General features: G+C 43.3%; 1 protein-coding gene across 19 annotated transcripts in view; it reads left to right on the top strand.

The window, feature by feature from the left end:
• The window catches only part of stxbp5l (syntaxin binding protein 5L), a 207,934-nt gene that overhangs the window by 169,301 nt on the left and 16,139 nt on the right, over positions 1–22,494 (top strand). For 5 of the 19 annotated variants that reach the window (XM_056242082.1, XM_056242087.1, XM_056242085.1 and 2 more), the window contains 2 exons: positions 12,695–12,799; positions 21,789–21,842. The exons of 11 other annotated variants lie outside the window; for them this stretch is intronic. In XM_056242082.1, the coding sequence (XP_056098057.1) occupies positions 12,695–12,799; positions 21,789–21,842 (159 nt within the window). The remainder of the gene's footprint in view (positions 1–12,694; positions 12,800–21,788; positions 21,843–22,494) is intronic. 3 more of the 19 variants (XM_056242088.1, XM_056242090.1, XM_056242084.1) reach the window with 2 other exon arrangements.

Below are 22,494 nucleotides of genomic sequence, written 5' to 3' on the forward strand. Positions count from 1 at the left end.
TGAAAAATCACTGACATTGTAATCACTGAAGCTGTCACAACGCGAGGTACACAAAGCTGCACTCTTGCGAAACTCCCGTTATAACCAATGAAGCTGTCTGCACTGTGCAATGAATCACTTATTAACATTGTGTTTATACTATGTTGGTTATAATGAAAGTTGTCAACTCCATTTTGAACGGTGTTTGAGCGGATTCTGACTAACTTAAACATCTGATTGGCCATTGCGTTCACACGCTCAACAGATATGCAAATTTGCAAATAGGAACTCTTCACAGGGCGCTTACACAAACACTCACAGGAGAGTTTTAAAGCAGCCGGCTATCAGCAGGTACCAGTACAAAGCGGCAGGTATCATCACATTAAATGATGAAATAAATCTTTGGCTTGACAAAGATTCATTTTAGCAGCCGCAAAAATATTTTTAATGCAGGAAAAATCCTGACATAGCCAAATCACCTTAATAATAAGATAATCGCAGCTACTCCTACTTCTGATAGCTTCATGATTGCCCACACCCACCTCTTGATTGCCTCAACATCTCTGTAAATCACACATAGTCACATCCATAATTGATCACACTAACTTAATATAGCCACACCCACTCATGACCAAGCCCATCTTAATTAGCCTCGTGAGACCATCCTGATCTCGCGAGCTTTCAAGGTTTCACTCGCAGATCAGTCTGGATACTTTCCGTTAAAGAAAATTTGGGAGCAGTTCACCAAACGAACGTCCAATCAGCGTTGGCTTTGAGGCGGGTTGAGGTGTGACGCAACGAGAAGCGCGTCAGTTCAGTCTAAAGAACATGTCGGCTTCAGCGGATGAAACTAGCATCAGCGTGGCTATCGAGCAAGTTTTATCGGAATTACAGAGTATTTCTTCACTGAAAGAAGAGCAAAACACTGCTCTGGAGGCTTTTCTCAGAGGAAAAGATACGCTCTGTTAGTACGTCATATGCTTCGTTGATCTGATTGGTTGATTTGGCCCGTCTATCACCAACATAGGCCAATCAGCTAACCAGTATTTTCGCCCCTTACCAAAACTACTTCAACGGAAGGTTTCCAGATGGATATGCGGAGCAAATCCATCTGGCGGAGTCAGGTTACATCTTAATAGCCATATCACTTTTTATAATCACACCTAAGGTGTGTCCCAATTTGCGTACTTATGCACTATTCTAGGCCAGTAGTGTGCTCACACTAAAAATTCCAACAAGAAGTGCACTAAAATTCCAACAAGAAGTGCACTTCAAATACCCGAACGATGCACTTTAACTAAAAAGGGCGGAATGTTGGACACTTAACTGATTCAGCTTTGCTTATGTAGTGAAAGGGGAACGGGCTTCCAGACTCTGATGCTGTATAACCAAATAATCTTATAAAATTCATACACTAGATGGTAGAGTACATAGTGCACAGTATAAGTGCATAGTAATTGTATGTCAGTATGTTCAATAAAATGCAGCCGCAGCCGAACACCCTATCACCCCTACTGCTAGTTCTGATAGCCACACCCATGTTTGGCCACCACAACCACACATAACCATCAGTCTATCTCTGATAGTCGCCACTGAAAACAATGACAGAGAGAGTGTTTGAGAAACCTGATTCAAGACAGTCATTATTTTTTTAAATTCCAATTTAAAAAATCACACATTTCAGCTTTACTGACAAAAACGGTAAAACAATGGTCACAAAAACCTTCAAACCTCTTTTTTTCTCTTCTGTCCTTATTTCAGTTTCCCCACAGCACAGTTCTTCAGTCCCTGGAGGCTCTTTCCTCCACTCTCTTTCTTCCAGTGTCTTTTTTTCTCCTTTCGTCTTTAAAGCTATCATAACCTGTGCAGAATTTTTATGAGAATATGATGATGCTTACAGAGCTTTACTCAATGTTTGCATCGTCTCAGTGGGTTGAACATGATGACAACAACGGTGCTTGTCCTTGAGGATCTAAATAGAGCTCTTAATTTAGAAGAAGTATTTCAGTAAAGCTTTGATTTCTCAGGGGGAAGAAATATTGCATTGTCTTTTTGTTTAAAAGTTTTTGTTGTTTGAAATATCAGAGGCACATTTTTTGCGTTGTCTCAAGAATACAAAATGTGCTGTCTTTTTTTCTCTCTCTCTCTGTTCACTCTCATGTCTCAGTGCAGTTGAAGCCTCTGCTTGTTTTCCCAGTTCTCAGCTCAGCAGGCAGCCTGAAAGATGGAAGTCACTTGGGAAGGCGAGCTGAGGGCTGTAGCTTGACATTAGTAATTTTAGAGATCGAGAGGAGACATGAGGTTTACTTCTGAAATGTGGCTGTGTATCAAGCATTTAAAGGAGTTCACCTAAAAGAGAAAATTAGGTTATTGTGTAACCTAACCTCAACCTGTATGAATTTCTTTCTTCTGTGAAACCAAAATAGAAGACATTTTGTGGAATGTTCACTGTGCTCATTTTCATACAACAATGACAGTATTGCCGTGTTTGTATAAACTGTTCCTTTTAAGATCTCACGTCTGTAGTGAAGCATATAGGAGTCACAAATGTGAGATTTTTCTCTAGTTCTGTGGTGAAGAACTGGCTTTTAGAACTGTATCCTTTGTGTTTTCTTCTGTGGGATTTGTTGCATTGGCTTCATGCTGCTGAGTAATTCAGATGTGTTTTTGTGGAAGCAGCTATTATGACAGGAGTCAAGAAATGGCTTTCTACAATTGGCTGGGGAATTCTGCCCCAAAATTGGACTGAGATTCTTGGCATATGCTATTGAAGCATAAAAAGAGTGTTTGAAGGACTAGTTGAGGAAATATAAATAATGATGATAATGAGGGAGAATATGATGGAAAAAAACATTATTTGTTTGTGTTTGAGGGAGTAGATTTCATTGCATTCATGTTGGTATTTTGTGCATGTAAATGTGCCTGTGTATTGTTTAAATATGGACACAAACAAACACTATAGTGAACTTTTAGAAAACAAACACTAGTCACTAGTATAACAATGTCAAAAATACTGTATATCACAGTAGAATTGCATAATGTTTGTATTTTTTTCTCCACCACATCTCTAATTATGTACAGTATTGTGTTTAATAGCATTCTGTGGTGGAAATGACGTTGATGGAGACATTTTAAATTGTTTTTATAATAAAATGCCAGATATTCTTCGTTTTATGTATCCTAATACAAATAATATTTTATGATGTTTTTTTTCACATTTCACATTCACAAGTCTCTAGTCTCAGTCTCTAAGGACAAAACAACAAAACCTGTATATGAAAGTCATTTAAAGATGTAGACTTTTTTTTTTTATATATATACAATGGCATAAAAATGAGTGAACATAACTGAAGAAACATGAGTCTATAAGCCTGATATTTGAAAGTGACAGTCTGGAAAACAGGCAGGGTTCAGGGATCCAGTTCCTCTATTAACATTGTGCCTTACACTGTCCTAGTTAGAGGTTACAGGCGAAAGGCTGTTATTTGCATATCAAAACGTCTCTGGTTACTTACGTAACCTATGTTCTCTGAATAGGGAATGAAACGTTGCATAGCTTTAAGACGCAGTGGGAACGTCCTCTGAGTGTGCCAATTGTTGAAGCCCTTATAGAATCACGCCAATACATTGGCTGATGGCGCGGGTGCCGCCCCGACGCTCTTACGTCGTAACATAATATACGCGCGCGCGCCATCTGCTCCTCAGATTTCTCTGTCGAAAAAGAAAACTTGTCGGCAGCGCAAGGAGCTTGGCAGCGAACGCAGCGTCTCGTTCCCTATTCAGAGAACATAGGTTACGTAAGTAACCAGAGACATTCTCTTTCATAGGTTCATTCAACGCTGTGTAGCTTTAAGACACAGTGGGAACGAAATACCAAACTCGCCAAGCTAAAGTGCTGCCATAGCTAGTACAAGACCAGAAATTTTTACACGACCGGTTCAAGCAGATAAAACTTGGGAACCTGGAGTCATGTCAAGATCCAAACTATAGAATCTAACAAAAGTGTGCGGAGAGGACCAGCCTGCCGCCACACAAATATTTTCCAAGAGGGCCCCTCTAAAAAGAGCTTGAGAGGAAGCCACACTTCTAGTGGAATGTGCTCTGATGCTAAGAGGTAAAGGCTGGCCACGCACCTCATAAGCCAGTGAAATAGCTTCCGTAACCCAGTGGGAAATCCTCTGCTTTGATGCGGCAAGCCCGCGGCGGCCAGCACCAAAACATACCAAGAGCTGGTTCGATTTCCTCCAACCGCCCGAGCGGTCCACATAGAACTTTAAAGCTCGAACCGGGCAGAGCAAGTTAAGTTTCCTATCCTCCTCAGAGGCAAAAGGAGGAGGATGGAAAGCATAAAGGTTAATAACCTGAGAGTGGACCGTTGTGGACAGAACCTTGGGTACATACCCTGGTCTCGGCCTTAAGGTAACCTTGACCAGACCAGGAGCGAAGTCCAAGCATGACTCGCTAATAGAGAGAGCCTGTAAGTCCCCTATCCGCTTCAACAAAGTTAAAGCTAACAAAAAAGCAACCTTAAGAGTCAGAATCCGCTCAGGGGCTGACTCCAAGGGCTCGAAGGGAGCCTCTGTCAAGCCCTCCAAGACGACTGACAGGTCCCACGAGGTAACTCCAGGGGAGCGTGCCGGTTTTAGGCGCCTCACCCCACGCATAAAGGCCGAAACTAGCCTAAGTTTACCCAGGGGAATCTCGTCCGACTCTCTATGAGCGGAAATAGCCGTGACATATACTCTGAGAGTGGTAGCGGCCACTCCAGAAGCAAACTTCTCTTGCAGGAATTCCAGCACTGAGCCAACTGGGCAGCATGTGCTGAGCACCATGACTCAAACACCCTCCACTTGGAGGGAATACAGCTTCCTCGTAGAAGGGGCTCTCGCACTTGCGATGGTTTCCTGAACATCAGCTGGGAGACCAAAGCTTAAAGCTAGCGGCCTCTGATGGGCCAAACGTACAGCTTCCAAATGTCGGGGCGAGGATGCCATATCCTGCCCTGAAGTTGGGAAAGTAGATCCTCCCTGACCGGGATCTCCCAGGGGGAGGATTCCAGCAGAGGAATGAGCTCCGAAAACCACGGCTGGGACGGCCAGAATGGGGCTACAAGAAGGAGCTGGACTCCGCTCTCCCTCACTCTGGACAGAACCGCCTGGATCAACTTGATGGGCGGGAAGGCATAGAGTTTCCGCATCGGCCACGGGTGGGCGAATGGATCTATCCCCAACGGAGCTGGTGGACTCAGGGAGAACCAGAGTGGGCATTGGGACGACTCCTGAGATGCAAAGAGGTCCACTTCCGCTTCCCCGAACACCTCCCAGATCAGGGCCACCGTCTGGCGGTTCAACATCCATTCCCCTGACCTGAGCTTCTGCCTCGACAGGAAATCTGCTGCGAGGTTCAGAATCCCCGGAACATGAACTGCCCTCAGAGAGAGGAACTTGTCCTGGCAACACATGAAGAGGTGACAAGCATGCCTGTCCAGGGTGCGTGACCGTGAACCCCCCTGCCGGTTTAAATGGGACACTACCGCCATATTGTCTGTTCTGACAATGACATGGTGTCCTTTGAGAAAAGGGAGAAAGTGATGCAGAGCCAGGAAGATGGCTCTCAGCTCCAAGCTGTTTATGTGCCAAGAGAGGGTCTCACCAGTCCAGATCCCACATGCTGGTCTGCCTTCGAAAACCGCTCCCCAGGCAGTCAGAGAGGCATCCGTCGTAATCATCTGGTGACGGAATACCGCTCCCATGCTGACCCCTTTCCGAAGGAAGAGGGGGTCCCGCCAAATTGACAGGGTGCGGAAGCAACTGCGCGACACCTTCAATAGGCGAAGGACTGGACCCGTGGACCGAGCCCCTGAGAGCTTCATCCACCACAGAAAAGGTTTCATGTGGAGCAGACCTAGGGGTAGCATGGGGAGGCTGCGGCCATGAGGCCCAGAAGCCTGCGGCAAGTGCTCACAGAAACATGATGGCCTAGCGTAAAGTGGGCCAAACATGTCACCAGACTGGAAATCCGCACAGGAGCCAAGCGGGCCTGCATAAGAACGGAATCCATGTGCACCCCCAAGAAAACTGTGTGTTGAGCTGGGGTAAGAACGCTCTTCTCCATATTTAACCTCAAACCGGACTGAATATGACGAAGGACAATGTCCCTGTGGTGAGTCACTAACTCCCTGGAGTGGGCTAAAATGAGCCAATCGTCCAGGTAATTGAGAATTCGGATGCCCTGGAGCCGCAACAGGGCCAGAGCACCATCCATACACTTCGTGAACGTCCTCGGTGCTAGAGCGAGGCCAAAGGGGAGGACCCTGTATTGGTACGCTCTTTCTCCAAAGGCGAACCTGAGCAACCTCCTGTGTCGTCGTACGACCTGGATGTGGAAATATGCATCCTTGAGGTCTACTGTCACGAACCAATCTCCCGACCGAATTTGAGATATGATAGCTTTCAGCATCAACATCTTGAATTTTCCTTTGTAAAGGGAGAAATTTAGTCGGCAGAGGTCTAGTATGGGTCGCAGGCCGCCGCCCTTCTTCGGGACTAGGAAATAACGGCTGTAGAAGCCCTTTTCTATTTCCCCCAAAGGAACCTCCTCTATCGCCCCTTTGAGTAGAAGGGACGAAATCTCTTGCTGTAGTACAGAAGCCTCTGCGGCGCTGTCAACTACAGTAGGAAAGACCCCGTTGAAGCAGGGGGGGTTGCAGCAAAACTGAAGCGTGTAGCCGATTCGAACCGTGCGAAGGATCCAAGGCGATACCCCTGGTAGGCGCTTCCATTCTTGAAAGAAATGTGATAGAGGAAGAGGGGTGTTGCAGTGCAGAGGACATACCTGAGTCAGGGTGTCGCGCTGATTCCCGTGGGGTGGCGTGGTTGTACGTGGAGGAGAGCACTTGGTGTCCTGACACATGATGGGAGGTACCACTGCCTGGATCAGAGTGACTGGGTCTGCCTGCTCCTGAGGAAAACGAAATGTGCCTCCGAGGATGCGATCGGCAGGTATAGAATGGGTCGGGGGTGAGGGGAGAGAGCAAAATACTCCTTCCTCCCGCGCCGGACTGAGTGAAAAGGGTAAAATAGGGACTGCACTTCAAAACACGCTGGGTGGCGAAGGTGACAGGGTAGGAAAAGGAGAGCAGGATCGAGGCGAGCAGAAACGCTTGCGCGGTCTGTCCCAACCTCTTAGATGGAGTGAAGCTCTCCTTTTTCTGACCAGAGGGTCAGGAACGGCTCGAGGAAGCTGGAATGGGCGGTTTGTCGGACCGCTTCAACTGAAGACGCCTGTGAGGTCGCTGGCGGGGAAATGGGCGGCCACGGGCTCCCCAAACCGTGGTTGGTGGGGGATGAGCCGGGTCACTCCTCCTAGTAGGGAACTCCGCTCTATGAGAGGGGCGTTCTCTGGGTTGAGAAGGGGAGGGGTTGGAAGATTCCCTAACCCTCCTAGGCATAAACTGCTTAAACGCAGCCGACTGAGACTTAGCAGCTCGGAATCTCTCAACCACCGTGTTGACCGCCTCCCCAAACAGACCAGGGGTGAAATAGGGGTGTCTAGGATAAAAACTTTCTCCTTGTCGCGGATCTCCGTGAGATTGAGCCATAAATGGCGCTCCGCGGCAACCGCACCCACCATAGAACGGCCTACAGCGCGTGCAGTGTGCTTGGTGGCTCTTAGGGCCAGATCGATGGCTTTACGAAGCTCTTTGACAGCTTCAGGAGTCACCCATTTCCCTCGTCCATTTCTTTCAGGACGTCCGCCTGGTAGGCCTGAAGGATGGCCATAGTGTGTAGGGCCATGCCTGCCTGACCAGCTGCCATGTAGGATTTCCCAATAAGGGAGGAAGAAGTCCTACACGCTTTAGAAGGAAGGAGACGACGTGACTTCCAAGACGGCGCAGACGACGGAGCGAGGTGATTAGCTAACGTGTCCTCGACCGCTGGAATGGTGGAATAAAAAAGGGCAGCTTTCTTCGCTCTGGCCTAGAATTAGGGCCACTAAGAAATCTCTCGTCGAGTTTAGACGACTGTGACTCGTGGGGCTCGTCAGGCCAGTCGATAGCGAGCCTTTCCGTAGCGCGCGAAAGCATGTCTATAAGTTCCGTGTAAGCCACAGTAGGCCGCGTTTCCTGGCCGCTAGGCGGGATAACGTCGCCGGTTAAAGCAGGCCCGAAATCCTCGGAGTTGGAAGCTGCAGTATAAATTATGTCTTCCAGCCCGAAAGAAACCGTCTCGCGTGCTCCTGGCCTGTGGCATAAATAATCATGCGCGAACTCGACTGGTATGTTCCGTGCGTGCTCGAGAGAGGGAGGGAGAGAAAGGGCGAGGCCCGTCTGCTCATACTCCAAATCCTCGAGCTCTACATCCGGACCCCAGGTCGCGGATCCTCGAGAGGCCTCGGCGGTCTCGGGAGCGCGACGGTGGGGAACGAATGACTGCTTTTCAAGAACTGCGAGCCTAGAGTGGAGGGTTGTGGGAAGCAGATTGTCACAGAATTTGCATTTAGACGATCCTAAAACAGCCTCACGCGCATGCGAAAAAACCAAACACTTAACGCACTTACTGTGAGGGTCGTCGCTCGCAATGAAGCGAATGCATGGTGGAGAGCAACGACGATATTCCATTGCACTTCACCGTAAGGAGAACAGAGTTCCACTTATTCCAGTCGCTGAAGTGCAGAAGACGACGATGCAGTTGTAATCCGAATTTTTCGGGCTCAGAAAAACCGAAAGCGGCTGCTTCTTGAAATGGCTGCTTCGTGAAGGAAGAAAAATCTGAGGAGCAGATGGTATATAATGTTACGACGTAAGAGCGTCAGGGCGGCGCCCGTGCCATCAAGGGCTTCAGACAATCGGCACACCCAGAGGGCGTTCCCACTGCGTCTTAAAGCTACGCAGCGTTGAGTGAACCTATGAAAGAGAACTATTTGTTGTCAGGACAATTTTTGTCATTGTCAGGAAAGATTTTTAACCTTAGGATGATGGAAATTGGCTGTGTCAAATAAATATTTGATGACACTGTTGTTATTTGTCCATTTTTATTTGTTATTACTTCTGTCTCAGCTTTTAGATGTGTGCTTTTTTTGAAAGTAGCAATAAGCCAGAAGAGATGAATAATGAATGAACTCAAGATTGCACAGATGTTTCTGCTGCTGTTTTTCCTGTGTTTGCTCAGGGGCACCAACCCTTTACCATTACAAGCACTTCCTGTGCAAACTTCACCTCAGCTGACATAAAATTACCCTCTGCTTTCACTACTAATATATTTACTTTTTCTGTAAAAGGTTGATGTCCTAATATAATCTTTTTTTTTTTTTTTTATCATTCAATTTTTCACTAACCCAAATCACATCTTTCTCGCATCTTATTTATTTGCACTTATTCATATCATCTCTGACCTCAACCACATCTCCTATCTGTTTTTTTGGTCTCCCCTGCTCTCCATCAGGTCCAGTAATTGACCACACTCCATTTTGAAGTTCTTTTAAATGTTATCTCTCTGTCTAGTCGACTAGTCGTTGTTATTTGTGCGGGTGTTGTTTTTGTCAGCAGGGTTGAGGTGGGGTGCTGAGGCCTTTTGATTGTGGCACTTTGCCAGGTGGTTAATAAGCCGAAATCTCAGCCATCGACTGTGAACAGCAAAGATATTTTTTAGTTAAAATGAAATAAAATTCTGGAATCAAAGGGATAAATAAGAGCAGAAGAAAGTGGATGTGAAAGGACACAACGCTTATTGTTTCCGTCTAACCTGCAACGATGAGTGCGCTTTATATCCCTTCCAGAGCACAAAAGCTTTACTTAATGTGTCATATCATCATGAAATATTCAAAACATCTCTCCTCCTGATAAAATATGATTTGTATTGTCATTTTCAGTCTAAACCTTGATATTGGAACTTGCTTCCAGCTCTTTATTAGGTGGGATAATTTGGGCATTTAGGTGGTTAAGCTGGTTTTATGTACAGGGTAGCTGTTCAACCAGTAATTATCAGCTTAGACCAGTCAGCTAACTCTGTTCCAAACCACAACTATCAGCTTCAGCATCATAGCTACAGTGGATAAATGGCACAGGAATTACATTTGGGAAAATAATGTTATAAATAAATACACAGGCATTCTTAACTTTGTGGTCGATAATATGTATTTAATGTTTTTGAAAGAAATCTCTTATGCTCACCAAAGCTGCATTTATTGGATTAAAAATACAGTAAAAACAGTAATATTGTGAAGTATTTTTACAATTTAAAATAACTTTTTTCTATTTTAATATTTAATATATTATAAAATGTAATTTATTCCTGTGATGGCAAAGCTGAATTTTCAGCATCATTACTCCAGTCTTCAGTGTCACATGATCCTTCAGAAAGCATTCTAATATGCTGATTTTGGTGGTCAAGAAACATTTCTTATTATTATCAATGTTGAAAACAGTTGTGCTGCTTCATATTTTTTGTTGAAACTGTTATAGATTTTTCAGTATTTTTTAATGAATAGAAAGTTTGAAGAACGTTATTTATTTGAAATAGAAATATTTTGTATCAGGATAAATGTCTTTGCTGTCACTTGACTTTATATATCTTTATACTGATCAATTTAATGCATCCTTGTTAAGTATTTAATGTAGGGTAAGCAATGTTTTTCATGAACACTGTTTGTTATACTGTTTTTGTTGAAACTTTCTTTATGTCCTGATAGCAATCAATAATAGAAATGGTAATCTTCTGTGGAAGTCTTAGGACTAAAAAATGTCGACCAATCATTGCATCATTGCATGTCTGCACACCCTGCTCGCCCAGACATCATACGTTATCAGCGTGTTCCATGAGGCTATGCAGAGTTCCAGACAGACAGTCAACGAGCATTGCAAACAAACAGCAGCCACCTTTTACAGTTCCTCATGATCCAAAACAACGAGCGTATGCTGCATTCACACCATGTCATAATTAGCATAGTTAAGAGATGGCAACCCATGACGTTGTGCTCTTTAAGTTCTTTACATTTATTATTATTGTAATGTTACGTGCTTTGAGATATGAGGTCATTTAAAGCCGTCTTTCGTGACGCTTGGCAGACTCTGCTCTGGCTGTGCGTGTTCATGTGTTTTGGAGGAGACGTGGCTTTGGAGAGCACTGTGAAGGAGCGGTGGGATCTTATGCTTTCAAAGTTAGCTTGCTATTGCTAGCCTTTCTGAAGTTGCCTACCCTACCTTTAATTTCTTCCAAGACAGTCTTACTGACTCCAAAACTTGAAATTCTAAATTAGTATTTGGTTTGTGCTACATAACACATATTTTAATGTTACATTTGTGGTGACATGATGGCTCGTGGCAATTTTTAGACTGGAAAAACGCTTAAATTATGATTTACTATTCGCTATTCATGAAAAATTAATTATTTGAGAGTTACTCCACATATTGTCATAGCCCTGTTTTTAGATACCAGTATTTTATACTAGAGCTATGTCGTCACATTTTACTTTTCTCTGTTTTCACTGCTCTGATTAAAAGGAGATTTTTGCACCTCTGCAAAACCAGTTGTATTTCTATTTTCTTAAAACAAATAGTTTTAAGTTTTAAAAAGAGTTAACTGGTTATTAGTTTTGTCTACTGGTTGTTGATTCTCACACACAGCTGACAGGAAACAGAAGCGTGGACTGGTTTAAGGAAGCACTGATGTATCGGATTTTAGTATCTTAGTATGTTTGTATTGCAAAATAATTTGCCTACACTTGAGAAATTTTACAAGCTGATGCCATTGCACAGATGGGTGAAACACTGGAAACTTCTGAGGCTTTGATCTATAAAAGGCAAGAATCAGAAGAGAGCAATGTGAAGTTTTCGGACAGGGAGGGCAAATTGTTCAAGAAAGGACTGAGGAAGGCCATTAATGTAAAAGTAGAATAACCAGGAGGCCTGCGATACGCTTGTCAGACTCTCACAACACTGTTTTTTCATCTTTACCCTCTGCAGTTTGGTCTCAATTCACACAGCAATCATGATTTATGTTGTCAGGTCGACACCTGCAGTGGGTCTTCTTATGAATTGTGTGATGAGGTTAAATGCAGGGGGAATCTCCACCGTTCTACAACTGATGAAGACTTGTGTGCGCTGAAACATCTGCAAATGAAAACACATCTGGTGCTCCTCAATTCTACCAAGGGCATGCCTATAAGATTTCTCAAATTAGAGACGAAAAGCTCTCATTTTTTCATCATATCAGTCTCTTAACAGATTCAAAATCACGTTGCTCTCCCTGCTCTTACCTGTGCTAGGCTGCATGGATGGGCTTGGAGTTCTTGCACAGAACAGAACCATACCACAATCCAAAATGTATGCTAATTGTCAATCATCTTTGACAATAGTGGTCCTTATGGAACTGTAATTTTGTTGTTGTTACTGTTAGATTTTGGAAAGTGTGTGAAGTTTGTGAAGTACTCTAGATACAACGTTTGACATTAGAAAAATAGTGTCTGCTTTTGGCATTAACTTTTTTTTTAAAATAAAGAGGAATTTGAGACCAGATTTGGCCTTGGTGAGGGTCCATAATGTGTTTGAGTTGTGACAATAGCAGATTTTTAAAAATATTGTGTGTATGATTTTCTCCTGTTTTAGCATCCCTCTACAACCTCCTATTATAAATCCTAATGTCCTATAGTAACAAGCTGTTTGGCTCTGTGATTTAGCCTAGAATGTGACAATGACTGTGTGATCTTTGATTTCCAGCACCCTACTCCCCTTCCCTCCATAATGACCCTCGAGGCACAGGGGAACCTGTGTCCAACCTCCGGTCCTGCCACTACAGTCCTGTTTTTTACCTGTTGGACAATGGTAAGAATGTGTCCAGACCCTTAAAACCACCCACACGCACCAAGCCCGCGGCTCATGTGCTTCAACGTTTGAATCTGCGTGTGTGTGGGTGTGTTTGTTTTTGGGGGTTGCATGCTGCAGTAGATGTAGCCTCACGCTCATAGTGCCACGTTCTGTGCTCCTGAGGTGTAGGTGTGTGTGAGTGTGAATGTGTGTATGTGTAAGTGTGCTTCACGTGGGGCTATTGTAGGCATGTGTGTGATTGGGGCATGGTAGTAAGTAGTGTGTTATGTGTGTTTACGAGAGGGGTGATATTGTGACTAGCACAGACGGAGCGTTGATCGTTGATGTCCAGTAACCCTGAATCTTTTTTTTATTGGTTTTATTTAGACCCCAACAGGGCTTCAGTTGTTCATGTGTGTTGTTGAGAACATGCTAGTTTTTTTGCTATCACACATGCTAATGTGTTTGTAGACATTAAGAATATCATCTTGAAATCGAATTCATTCACTGATTAATCTATATTTTAATGACTAGTACTCCGCATGTAGGTAATTGTTTAATCTGTAATCTGTTTTCTAAAAGTTATGGAAGGCATAGCAAATACCTACAATTTAAACTTATAGTTAGTTGGTTTGGTGCAAAGTTGTCCTAGGTGAAATTTTGGAATGACTAGCATTAGCAGCTTTATGCTATGTATGCCTACTATAGACTGATTGCCTAAACAATAGTTATTTAACTAATGTAAAATGGATTTATGTGATGCAAACGCTACACAAATGTGCCAGACTGCAAAGCTTTGAGAGCATGGCAGGGAGAATGGCTACAAGCATGAAAATTACATCTATGCTAATAATGCTTTTGTTCACTTTTGTAAATGTGCTGCATGTGAATGGCCTTAAGTGTTGGCTCATTTTAAAATGTTTAAAACAACAACTACTTGGTCACCAAATTGGCGATGCTAATTAGTGGCATATTCTTTTGCCAGACAGAAGTAAATGAATATATTTTTGATGAAAGGCTTACAAGAGAGTAAAATGCAAGATTTGCCTTTGTATTTAAAGGGAAACTTGGTCAGACCCACTGGCAATATTTGAAAAATGCTGGAAAAGTGGGCAGAGCCCAGCGGAGACAGAGGGGACGAACCGAGGGCGGGGCTGACGGGGCGTGCATCTGAGACCCGCGTTTCAATAGCGTGCGCTCTCTGTAGGCATGTTTACATTAGCAGATAATGAGTTGCCATGAGAACGACTGACATCTCTATCTTTTCATACAGATTACATAAACAGAGAATATTTGTTTTCGTTTTGAATTAGATAATTTAATAGCAGAGAGGTAAATGTTTATAAAGATATATTGCTTATACCTGTGTGACTAGTATTCGCTGAGTTTTGTTTAATTTTAGAGACGTGCTCCAGAAAAAAAGTTCACTGAGACAGAGAGGCAGAAAGCATACCCGGTTTATTTTCTTTATTTTACAAAGGCACAATTAGTAGGGAGGTTAAGCCCAAAAAATAGGCCTTTGACTTCAAGTCATGATGCAAAGGTCTCCTTTGGTATGGAAGTACCTTAGGGTCATACAAATAAATTTATCCCAAGACACAAGTGAGATCACACTTTGTATCAGAAATAAACATGTTTTTTCAAAAATGCCCGCCAATGCGCCGAAAATACTCTAGAGCCCATATCTTTGCTTCTGTTATCGCTATAATGACAAATTTGGTGTCAAAGTGTACATTTTTGGGGTCAAGGAATCCAATAAAATTGGTTTCAAGTTTAAAAATAATAATAATTTTCCCCATACCATGACAATTGGGGGTAAATATGCACATTTCACATAAAAATTGTCATCAGAGTGACTTTACTTATCTTTTCGTTCAAAAACTTTAATTTTGTATTTAAGCAGTGCAGCTACTTCTGTACAATACATTTGTCCTAAGTAGCATGAGATTTCGACCAGTCAGGAGTAGCCTATAGCATATCAGTTCCTGCAACAACACATCCCATCTGCACCAGGAGCTGTGACAGCTGTTGAAGGTCAGAGGTGACAGGTTAACACTTTGAGGTTCGTATGACTTTCTCATTAAATAGAAAAATGTTTTAATGTTAGATAACTAATAAATAGCTAGCTAGTTGACTATGGAAAAAAAACCTTAGAGGGAAAACCTCTTTTCTCGAGAATACTGAAGCCAAAAATTATCCTTATAATTTGTATTAATTTAAAACACACTTGCTGCAGCTAGCAGACCTAGGCGAGGCAGCTCGCGCGCCTATTGGATGCTATGCGGCAACTGCTGCAACCTATCGAGGCACTGCTCGTGACATAAGCACCAATGAGTGGGCGTGTGGGCGAATGGGCGTGGCTTATGCCTATATAAGCCAGAGCTCGATAAGATGCTCCTTGGTTTTCATCGACTGAAGCGAAACCAGATGGTAGCACAAGCACGGCAGGGTTACGCAACACTCATTCCCTCTTCTAGAGAGAACCGAGGTTACGTTAGTAACCGTGACGTTCTCTTACGAGAGTACTCTCGTGTTGCGTAAGCTAGCTTACGCTACGGGAATCCAATTTAAAACGCTGTGCGTGCTAAATCTACCACAACACTGACCCAAGGGCGAGCGCCCTGAGTTCATATGATATGGGGATATAAAAAGCCGACATTGGGAATGGATGTATAAGCCAGTGAGATAGCGTCCACTATCCACCTGGAAAGGCTATGTTTCGAGGCAGCTAGACCTTTAGATCGGCCACCAAACGAAACAAATAGCTGTCCTGACCGTCTGAAAGCAGCCGAACGTTCCACGTAAATTCTAAGGGCCCTAACCAGGCAAAGGAGATTCACGTCAGACTCACTGTCAGATCCGAAGAGAGAATGTCAGATTGAAGAGGCGGTGGTACCAGTACCAGTCGGTCGTCTTCCAAGGTTTCAGAGCTGCGACGCATTTCTGATTGACCCTGAGGCGAAACAGATCGGAGGCCCAAGCTTGAGCCACCACTGCAGTGGGCGCATGCGCAGCAGACCCAGCTGGAGTACTGATGATGATGAGGCCATAAGGCCCAGCATTTTCTGAAATCTCTTGAGCGGGACTATAGTGCCGCAATGTTCAGTATGCGCTCTGGCAATAGTCGCGCTGTCATTGACAGCGAGTTCAGCTCTGTGCCCAGAAAGGATATTTCCTGGCTGGGGGACATCGAGCTCTTCGCCCAATTGACTATGAGACCAAGATTCTCGAGGTGTTCGAGTAATATGGTCCTGTGTTCTATGAGCTCTGAATGAGATCGAGCTAGAATCAGCCGATCGTCCAAATAGTTCAAAGCTCGCATGCCCTGAAGTTTCAGGGGCGCGAGAGCCGCGTCCATGCACATCATAATATACAGGATGCCAGGGACAGGCCGAACGGTAGGACTGTGTATTGATATGCCTGGCCCTCGAAGGCGAATCTCAAAAATCGCCTGTGACGAGAGAATGTCAGACTCGCTGTCAGATCCACAGAGACTTGTGCTCTGAAAGGAGTGGCAAGTACTTTGGGGACATAATCATGTCTTGGTTTGAGGATGACCTTGGAGTCATTAGGCCCAAACTCAAGGCACGACCCGCAAACAGAAAGTGCGTGTAAGTCACCCACCCGCTTGACTGAGGCGATAGCCACCAGAAAGGCGGTTTTCAATGAGAGATACTTAAGGTCCACAGACTGTAGAGGTTCGAAAGGGGCACCCTTCATGGCCTCCAGGACCAAGGAAAGGTCCGAGGGGGGGCGAGGAGGGTTCATCCTTCTAGCTCCCCTGAGGAAGCGGACTACAAGGTCGTTCCTACCCAGTGACTGGCCATGCGAATGTTTGACAAACGCAGCAATAGCCGCCACATATACCTTGAGCATGGATGGGGATCTACCCTTATCCAAGAGCTCCTGTAGGAAGGAGAGAACCTCCAACACCCCACAATCTTGTGGATCCAGGTTGCGAGCTGAGCACCAACCTGAGAACACTGACCACTTGGAAGCATAAGGCCGTCTAGTAGAGGGCGCTCTAGCTTGCGTAATCGTGTTTAACACTCCGTCGGGGAGACTGACGGGTACCCGTTGATGGCCCACACATGCAGAGCCCAAAGCTCGGGTTGTGGGTGCCAAATCGTACCCCCGGCCTGTGAGAGGAGATCTCTCCTCAACGGGACAGGCCACGGAGGCAAGCTCTGAAGCTGCATCAGCTCCGGAAACCAAACTTGGTTCGGCCAGAACGGAGCTACTAGAAGTACACAGGAACCGTTCTCCCTTATAGGCTTGATTACCTGTGGTAACAGCATGATCGGAGGGAAAGCATAGAGAGGGCGGCTGGGCCAGTGATGGGCGGCCCAGCCGCCAGTGATGGGCTGGGCCAGTGATGGGCGCTGAACCCATACAAGGATGCGTTCTGCCAGTGCATGAAGGTTCCGTGATCTCAGACTGCCCTGGCGATTTATGTAGGAAACCACTGACATGTTGTCCGTGCGGACAAGGACATGGTGGCCCTTTAGAAGGGGAAGGAAGAACCGCAAGGCGTTCTCGACCGCCTTCATCTCTAGACAGTTTATGTGCAAGCTCTTTTCTTGGCTTGACCACAGGCCAAAAGTCGGTCTGCCCTCATAGAGGGCGCCCCAGCCCGAATTGGAGGCGTCTGTCGAAACCACTATCAGTTTAGAGATTACTCCCAGGTTTACACCTGTCTGATACCAGTCGACCGCCTTCCAGGGCTCCAGAGCTGTGACACAGTTCTTAGTTACCCTGAGACGTAATCGACCGGATGCCCATGCTCGATGCAGGACCCACGTCTTCAGCCAGTGCTGTAAAGGGCGCATGCGAAGCAGACCTAAACGAAGAAATTATTAAGTTGTGAATGGACTGTGTGTTTGGCATGCGTTTTTTAATAAAAAAATTGCATACTTCACCTCCAATTGTCATGTTAAGGACAACATTATTGTTTTTTAGTCTTGGAACCTATTTTATTGGACTCCTTGACCACAAAAATGTACCCGTTGATACCAAATGTGTCATTATAGCTATAACAGAAGCAAAGATATGGGCCTCTCAAGTATGGTCGGTGGCCATTTTTAAAAAATGTGCGTATATAAGATACAAAATGTGATCTCACTTGTGTCTTAGGATAAATTTATTTCTATGGCCCTAAGGTACTTCCATACCAAAGGGGACCTTTGCATCATGACTTGAAGTCAAAAGTCACTTAACCTCCCTACTAAATGTTTTGTTTCGATTGTAAGACATTTCACAGTTTATTTTTTCAAATTTCTTAAGTCTGTATGACCATAAATGACGGAGTATTTTAAGTCGTTTTTGCTGCCCCCAGAGGGTTAACTTTAGCCTAATTGGAAGGAACATAAATTGTGATTAAAAATATATGCTGCTCACTCACATCAAGACGCCGCTGTGGTGGAGTGCATGCAGGAGGTGCTGCGTTTGGCACTGCGTCGCTTTTCAGCGCGAGCAATGCTGTTGCAACCAGCAACACTGCACTTACGTCCCATCCTAACCACTGTACTAAATACAGATAAAGCTAATGCTAAAAATCTACGCTAACTTGAAGCTATCCTAACTGATGCAAAACTATGCTACCAAATAACTATGCTTCTAACAATACTATGCTAATTAACTACCAAGGCTACACAAAGTAATCTAAATAACTATATAAATGCTATGCTAACTAGATGTTAATATACGCTATCCTGATCGTTTTCAATACTCTCAATTCCAACTCCTGACTAGCTACAGTGGTTTTGGTGGAACAAGATGTTTTTATACCAGGAGCCTCTGCCAAGGGCGTGGTGAGCTCGTACCAAGGGCGTGGTGAGCTGGTGCCTGCTTACGTGACGCAGCACCACAACTTCCAATAGGAAAATTCAACTGCAGTAGCCACCGTTCAACCTGAAGAGGGCAGCACTCAGACGTTTTTACACCCTATTGTAGAATTAAAACACTTTATACCCAAATGTCAAAAAATGTACTCGAATCAATGAACAGCACTAATAAAGCCCCAGTCTTACAGGTCAATAAGTAAAAAAAGTTGTTTTGGGGTTTAGTTACCCTTTAAGCAAAAACAACGTTGAGGCTCAAAAATGCTATTGCATGTTTCTGAAATGAAATTCCTTTGAATTCATTGTAGAGTCTGGCGTCTGCATCTTTACTCCTGACGTATATCCGCCTCTATGAATTAGTGGAAAATGACCTGAGCTGAAAGCAAAGGAGTCGGTAATTCATGCAAATTGCAGTGAGGATAGCAGAAGACATTTTTTTGTGAACATTCCAAAAACAGTCACAAATTACCGTTCATTTCAGTCAGGCTCACAGAGGAGTTGACGGGATTGAAGCTATGGTGTTCTGAACATTCTAACGAGCAGCTAAACAACTCCTGAAATTGTGCCATGGAAAGAAAAACAATGAAACAGTGTGGCCACTTGAGGCCTGATGTTGAAATCAATGGATGCCAGCTGTTATGTTTGCCATTTTAGCTGTGCCGCTGGATAACAATAACCAAAGATGTCCAACATGTGTTTATTCAGACAGACGGTTTTATACTCTCTCTCTCTCTCTCACACACACACACACACGCGCGCAGATAATTAAGCTTGCAAAATGAATTTAATGTACTTCTATCAACATAGGTAGTCCACACCTCATCTCGATCTGTCTTTCATGTTTACACACCTGCACATGTGTTCAGACTGATCTTATCAGCTTTAAGAGTAATGGGAAGGATTCCACATCTAAGGCACAGGTTATTGATCCTGGAATTTTAATTACTGCTATTTCCAGGAGCAATTTCCGCTTTGTCTGCCTCTTAAATCTCACCCATTTCCACATCCCTGGAAGAAGAGTGGGAGAGAGAGAGAATAATACTGCTCCATCTATTTAGGATGAAATTATATATTTTTAAGTAGAGCTTGTTATATTTAACTATTTTTTGTGTTCCTAATATCTGAGGTTTAATCAAGTGTTTTAAAGACCAGTGAAATCAAAATTGGAATTTTGTTGCTTTTAGTCCAAATCCTAAAAAAAAAAAAGTCTTTTGATATGACCCATTTCATCTTCCTTCTTTACTAGGAAATGTCAGCACCATGAGGTCAAGGTTTGGCTGGTTAAAAATCATCTTATATTCAAAATGAAATGTAAAAATGTTTGCAAGCATCATATAAAGTTATACTGGTTAGGGTTAGGATATCCCGGATATACTGAAAATCGAAAACCAAAACCTCCTAAACCAAAACAATGAGCTTATGCTGGGTTCACACCAGTTATGACACATGTCATAACCGCAATTACGATATGGCAACCCGTGACGTACCCGGAGCTGTCCACGTCCTCAGACTCAAATTTTTGCTTTTCTATGTCACTATGAACGGCAAAATGAATCTGCAGCAGTCAGGTGGTACGAATAAGAGCTCTGTAAGTTGTTTACGTTTAATTTTTTTGCCGTCTCTCGTCTCATGACGCTTTGCAGACTCTGCTGTGTGCATTTATTTGTTTTGGAGGAGACGTGGCTTTGGAAAGCACTCTAAAGGAAGGGTGGGGTCATTTGCTTTCAAAGCTAGCTTGCTATTGCTAGCCTCTCCGAAATTGCATACCCTACCTTTAAAAGTGTGAAACGGGGGCCTTGCTCCAGCCAAGATGAATGGGAGTGCTAATGGGTGGCTTTCTCCAGATTATTATAGACCTTCTTGGTTTAAAAGGAAAGCAAATTGCATTCATCAAACCATTACATGGAGTCCATAAGTGGAAAAGCATTAGCATCATTCTGAAAATGACATTCTAAAATCACACCCTACTTTTAAAAACATTTAATTGAACTGATACTAAGGAAGAGAGTAATCTTGGAAAGTATTCTGCTCAGTGTGTTTTAGCGTTCTGGACAGAGTACATAATTGAAATAGAGAATTTGAGATTAATAAGATTCCTGGCTATTAAATTTATTTGGCTGCATAACAATGGGAACTGGTGTTGAATTAGTACTTTAATCTATATTTTTTAAATCTTCTGTTAAATCCCATTTCTTGCCATACTTATATTGTTCTTGACATTCAGCTCAGTGTACACTCTAACCTTTGCGGTGCAAAATGCTTGCAAAATGTTGACCTTGCTTTTATTTATCTCTTTACACTTTATTTTGAACCTTTTTGTGTGTTATGTTTTGCCAATTGTGTGCATGTACATATGTGAATGGTTTCTGCATGGTTTTGTTGTTTCTGTTCAATACAGTACAATAGATCCTACATTCTATTCTTGCATTTGTTGCAATTATTTGAATCAATTCATGAGGTTTCCCTATCAAAATCGGAGGAAATAAAAATGGATCATGATTTATTGTTTTATGTGTTTGTGCTTAGATGCTTTCTGCATGAGTGCGTTTACTTATGTAAAGACAAGGACAGATGAATCTGTTTGTCTGGTGGCAGTATACGATCGAGCATGACTGTCGAATGAAACGTCACATCCCAGCAAGCAATAGCCGTCATTTCACAGTCTCGGTTAACTATAGACTCGATATAGTTTGGCTATGAGTAACCAACTTCCAGCCAAAAAAACCTTGAATTTGTTACATGTTGTTTTTGCCTAAATAACTTGAGAGATGTATGGTATTCCATCATGTTAGCAAAGTCAACAGTGATTAAAAGGTGTTTGGTTTCATTTCTTTGACATGTTCTATGCGTAGCCTTTGCGTCTATTTTTAGGCTATGGTTAGACGACTATTACATTTTCACTGACAGCCCAAATTTTGCCTTGTTTTAGCCTAGATGTCAGGGCTGTGTTTGGACGGCTATTAGACGTCTTTTAAATGCAAAATTGCTTGCTGGGAAGTGTGTACACCTGCATGTTTTACACTAAATGATTTTCCTTTTCTTTTCTTTTTTTCAATTTTAATTTGAGCTGGTCTCATTATTTTCTTGACCTCTGCATCTTTTGCCTTTTGTTTTGGTTTCTTAAATGGATTAATTTCTCCTTCCTGTCCTATTTTGTTTTGTTTCAGTCAAGGGACCAGGCAGAAAGTTAAGTCTACCCACAGATCTTAAGACTGATCTTGGTACGGTAGGCCGAAAGCGAGCAGTTCTTTTTCTTTATTCTTGCCTTCGATTCATCAACTTTCTCTGTTTCCATCCTGTTGAGAATGACATGATGAAGACCCTCGTCTTTGCATTTAAAAGTTCATTTTTAATGCATTTTTTCTATTCTTTCACTTTCTTCTCATTTGAATTCATGAAGTAGCGCAAAATTTCCCTCACATTTCTGCGTTTGACCTTTTAATAAAAAATGCTTCTCAATGTACATTTTGCAAGTGTTTACAAAGGTGGTTTGTTCAACATAATCATTCTTAAGTTGAGAAAGGTATCACTCTGAAATCTCGCTTTTTCGCGACTGATTCATCATTTACGTCTAAACGGCCTTGCTCCATTGTAATTGGGTCATTCTATACCTCAGAACATGCTCTAACCCTATTGGACCATTCTCTAACTCTATAAAAGCCTGCTCATTTGTGATTGGACCATCCTCTACCTCTGAACGACATGCACTAATGTAATGAGCTCATTCTCTGCAAGCGAGCTTGTGTCATCGTGACTTGGATCATTCTTCAGCCTTTTATGGATATAGTTCGAATTGTCTCACTCTGTCTCTTTCGCTGAGTATCTATCCTTGTTCTCTTTTCCTTTTTCTTTCCTCTTGTCTGGCTTTTTGTT

This window comes from Rhinichthys klamathensis, unplaced genomic scaffold, assembly GCF_029890125.1.
Source record: "Rhinichthys klamathensis goyatoka isolate OS25496 unplaced genomic scaffold, OSU_Roscu_1.1 h1tg000693l_1, whole genome shotgun sequence".
NCBI classification, from domain to species: Eukaryota; Metazoa; Chordata; class Actinopteri; order Cypriniformes; family Leuciscidae; genus Rhinichthys; species Rhinichthys klamathensis.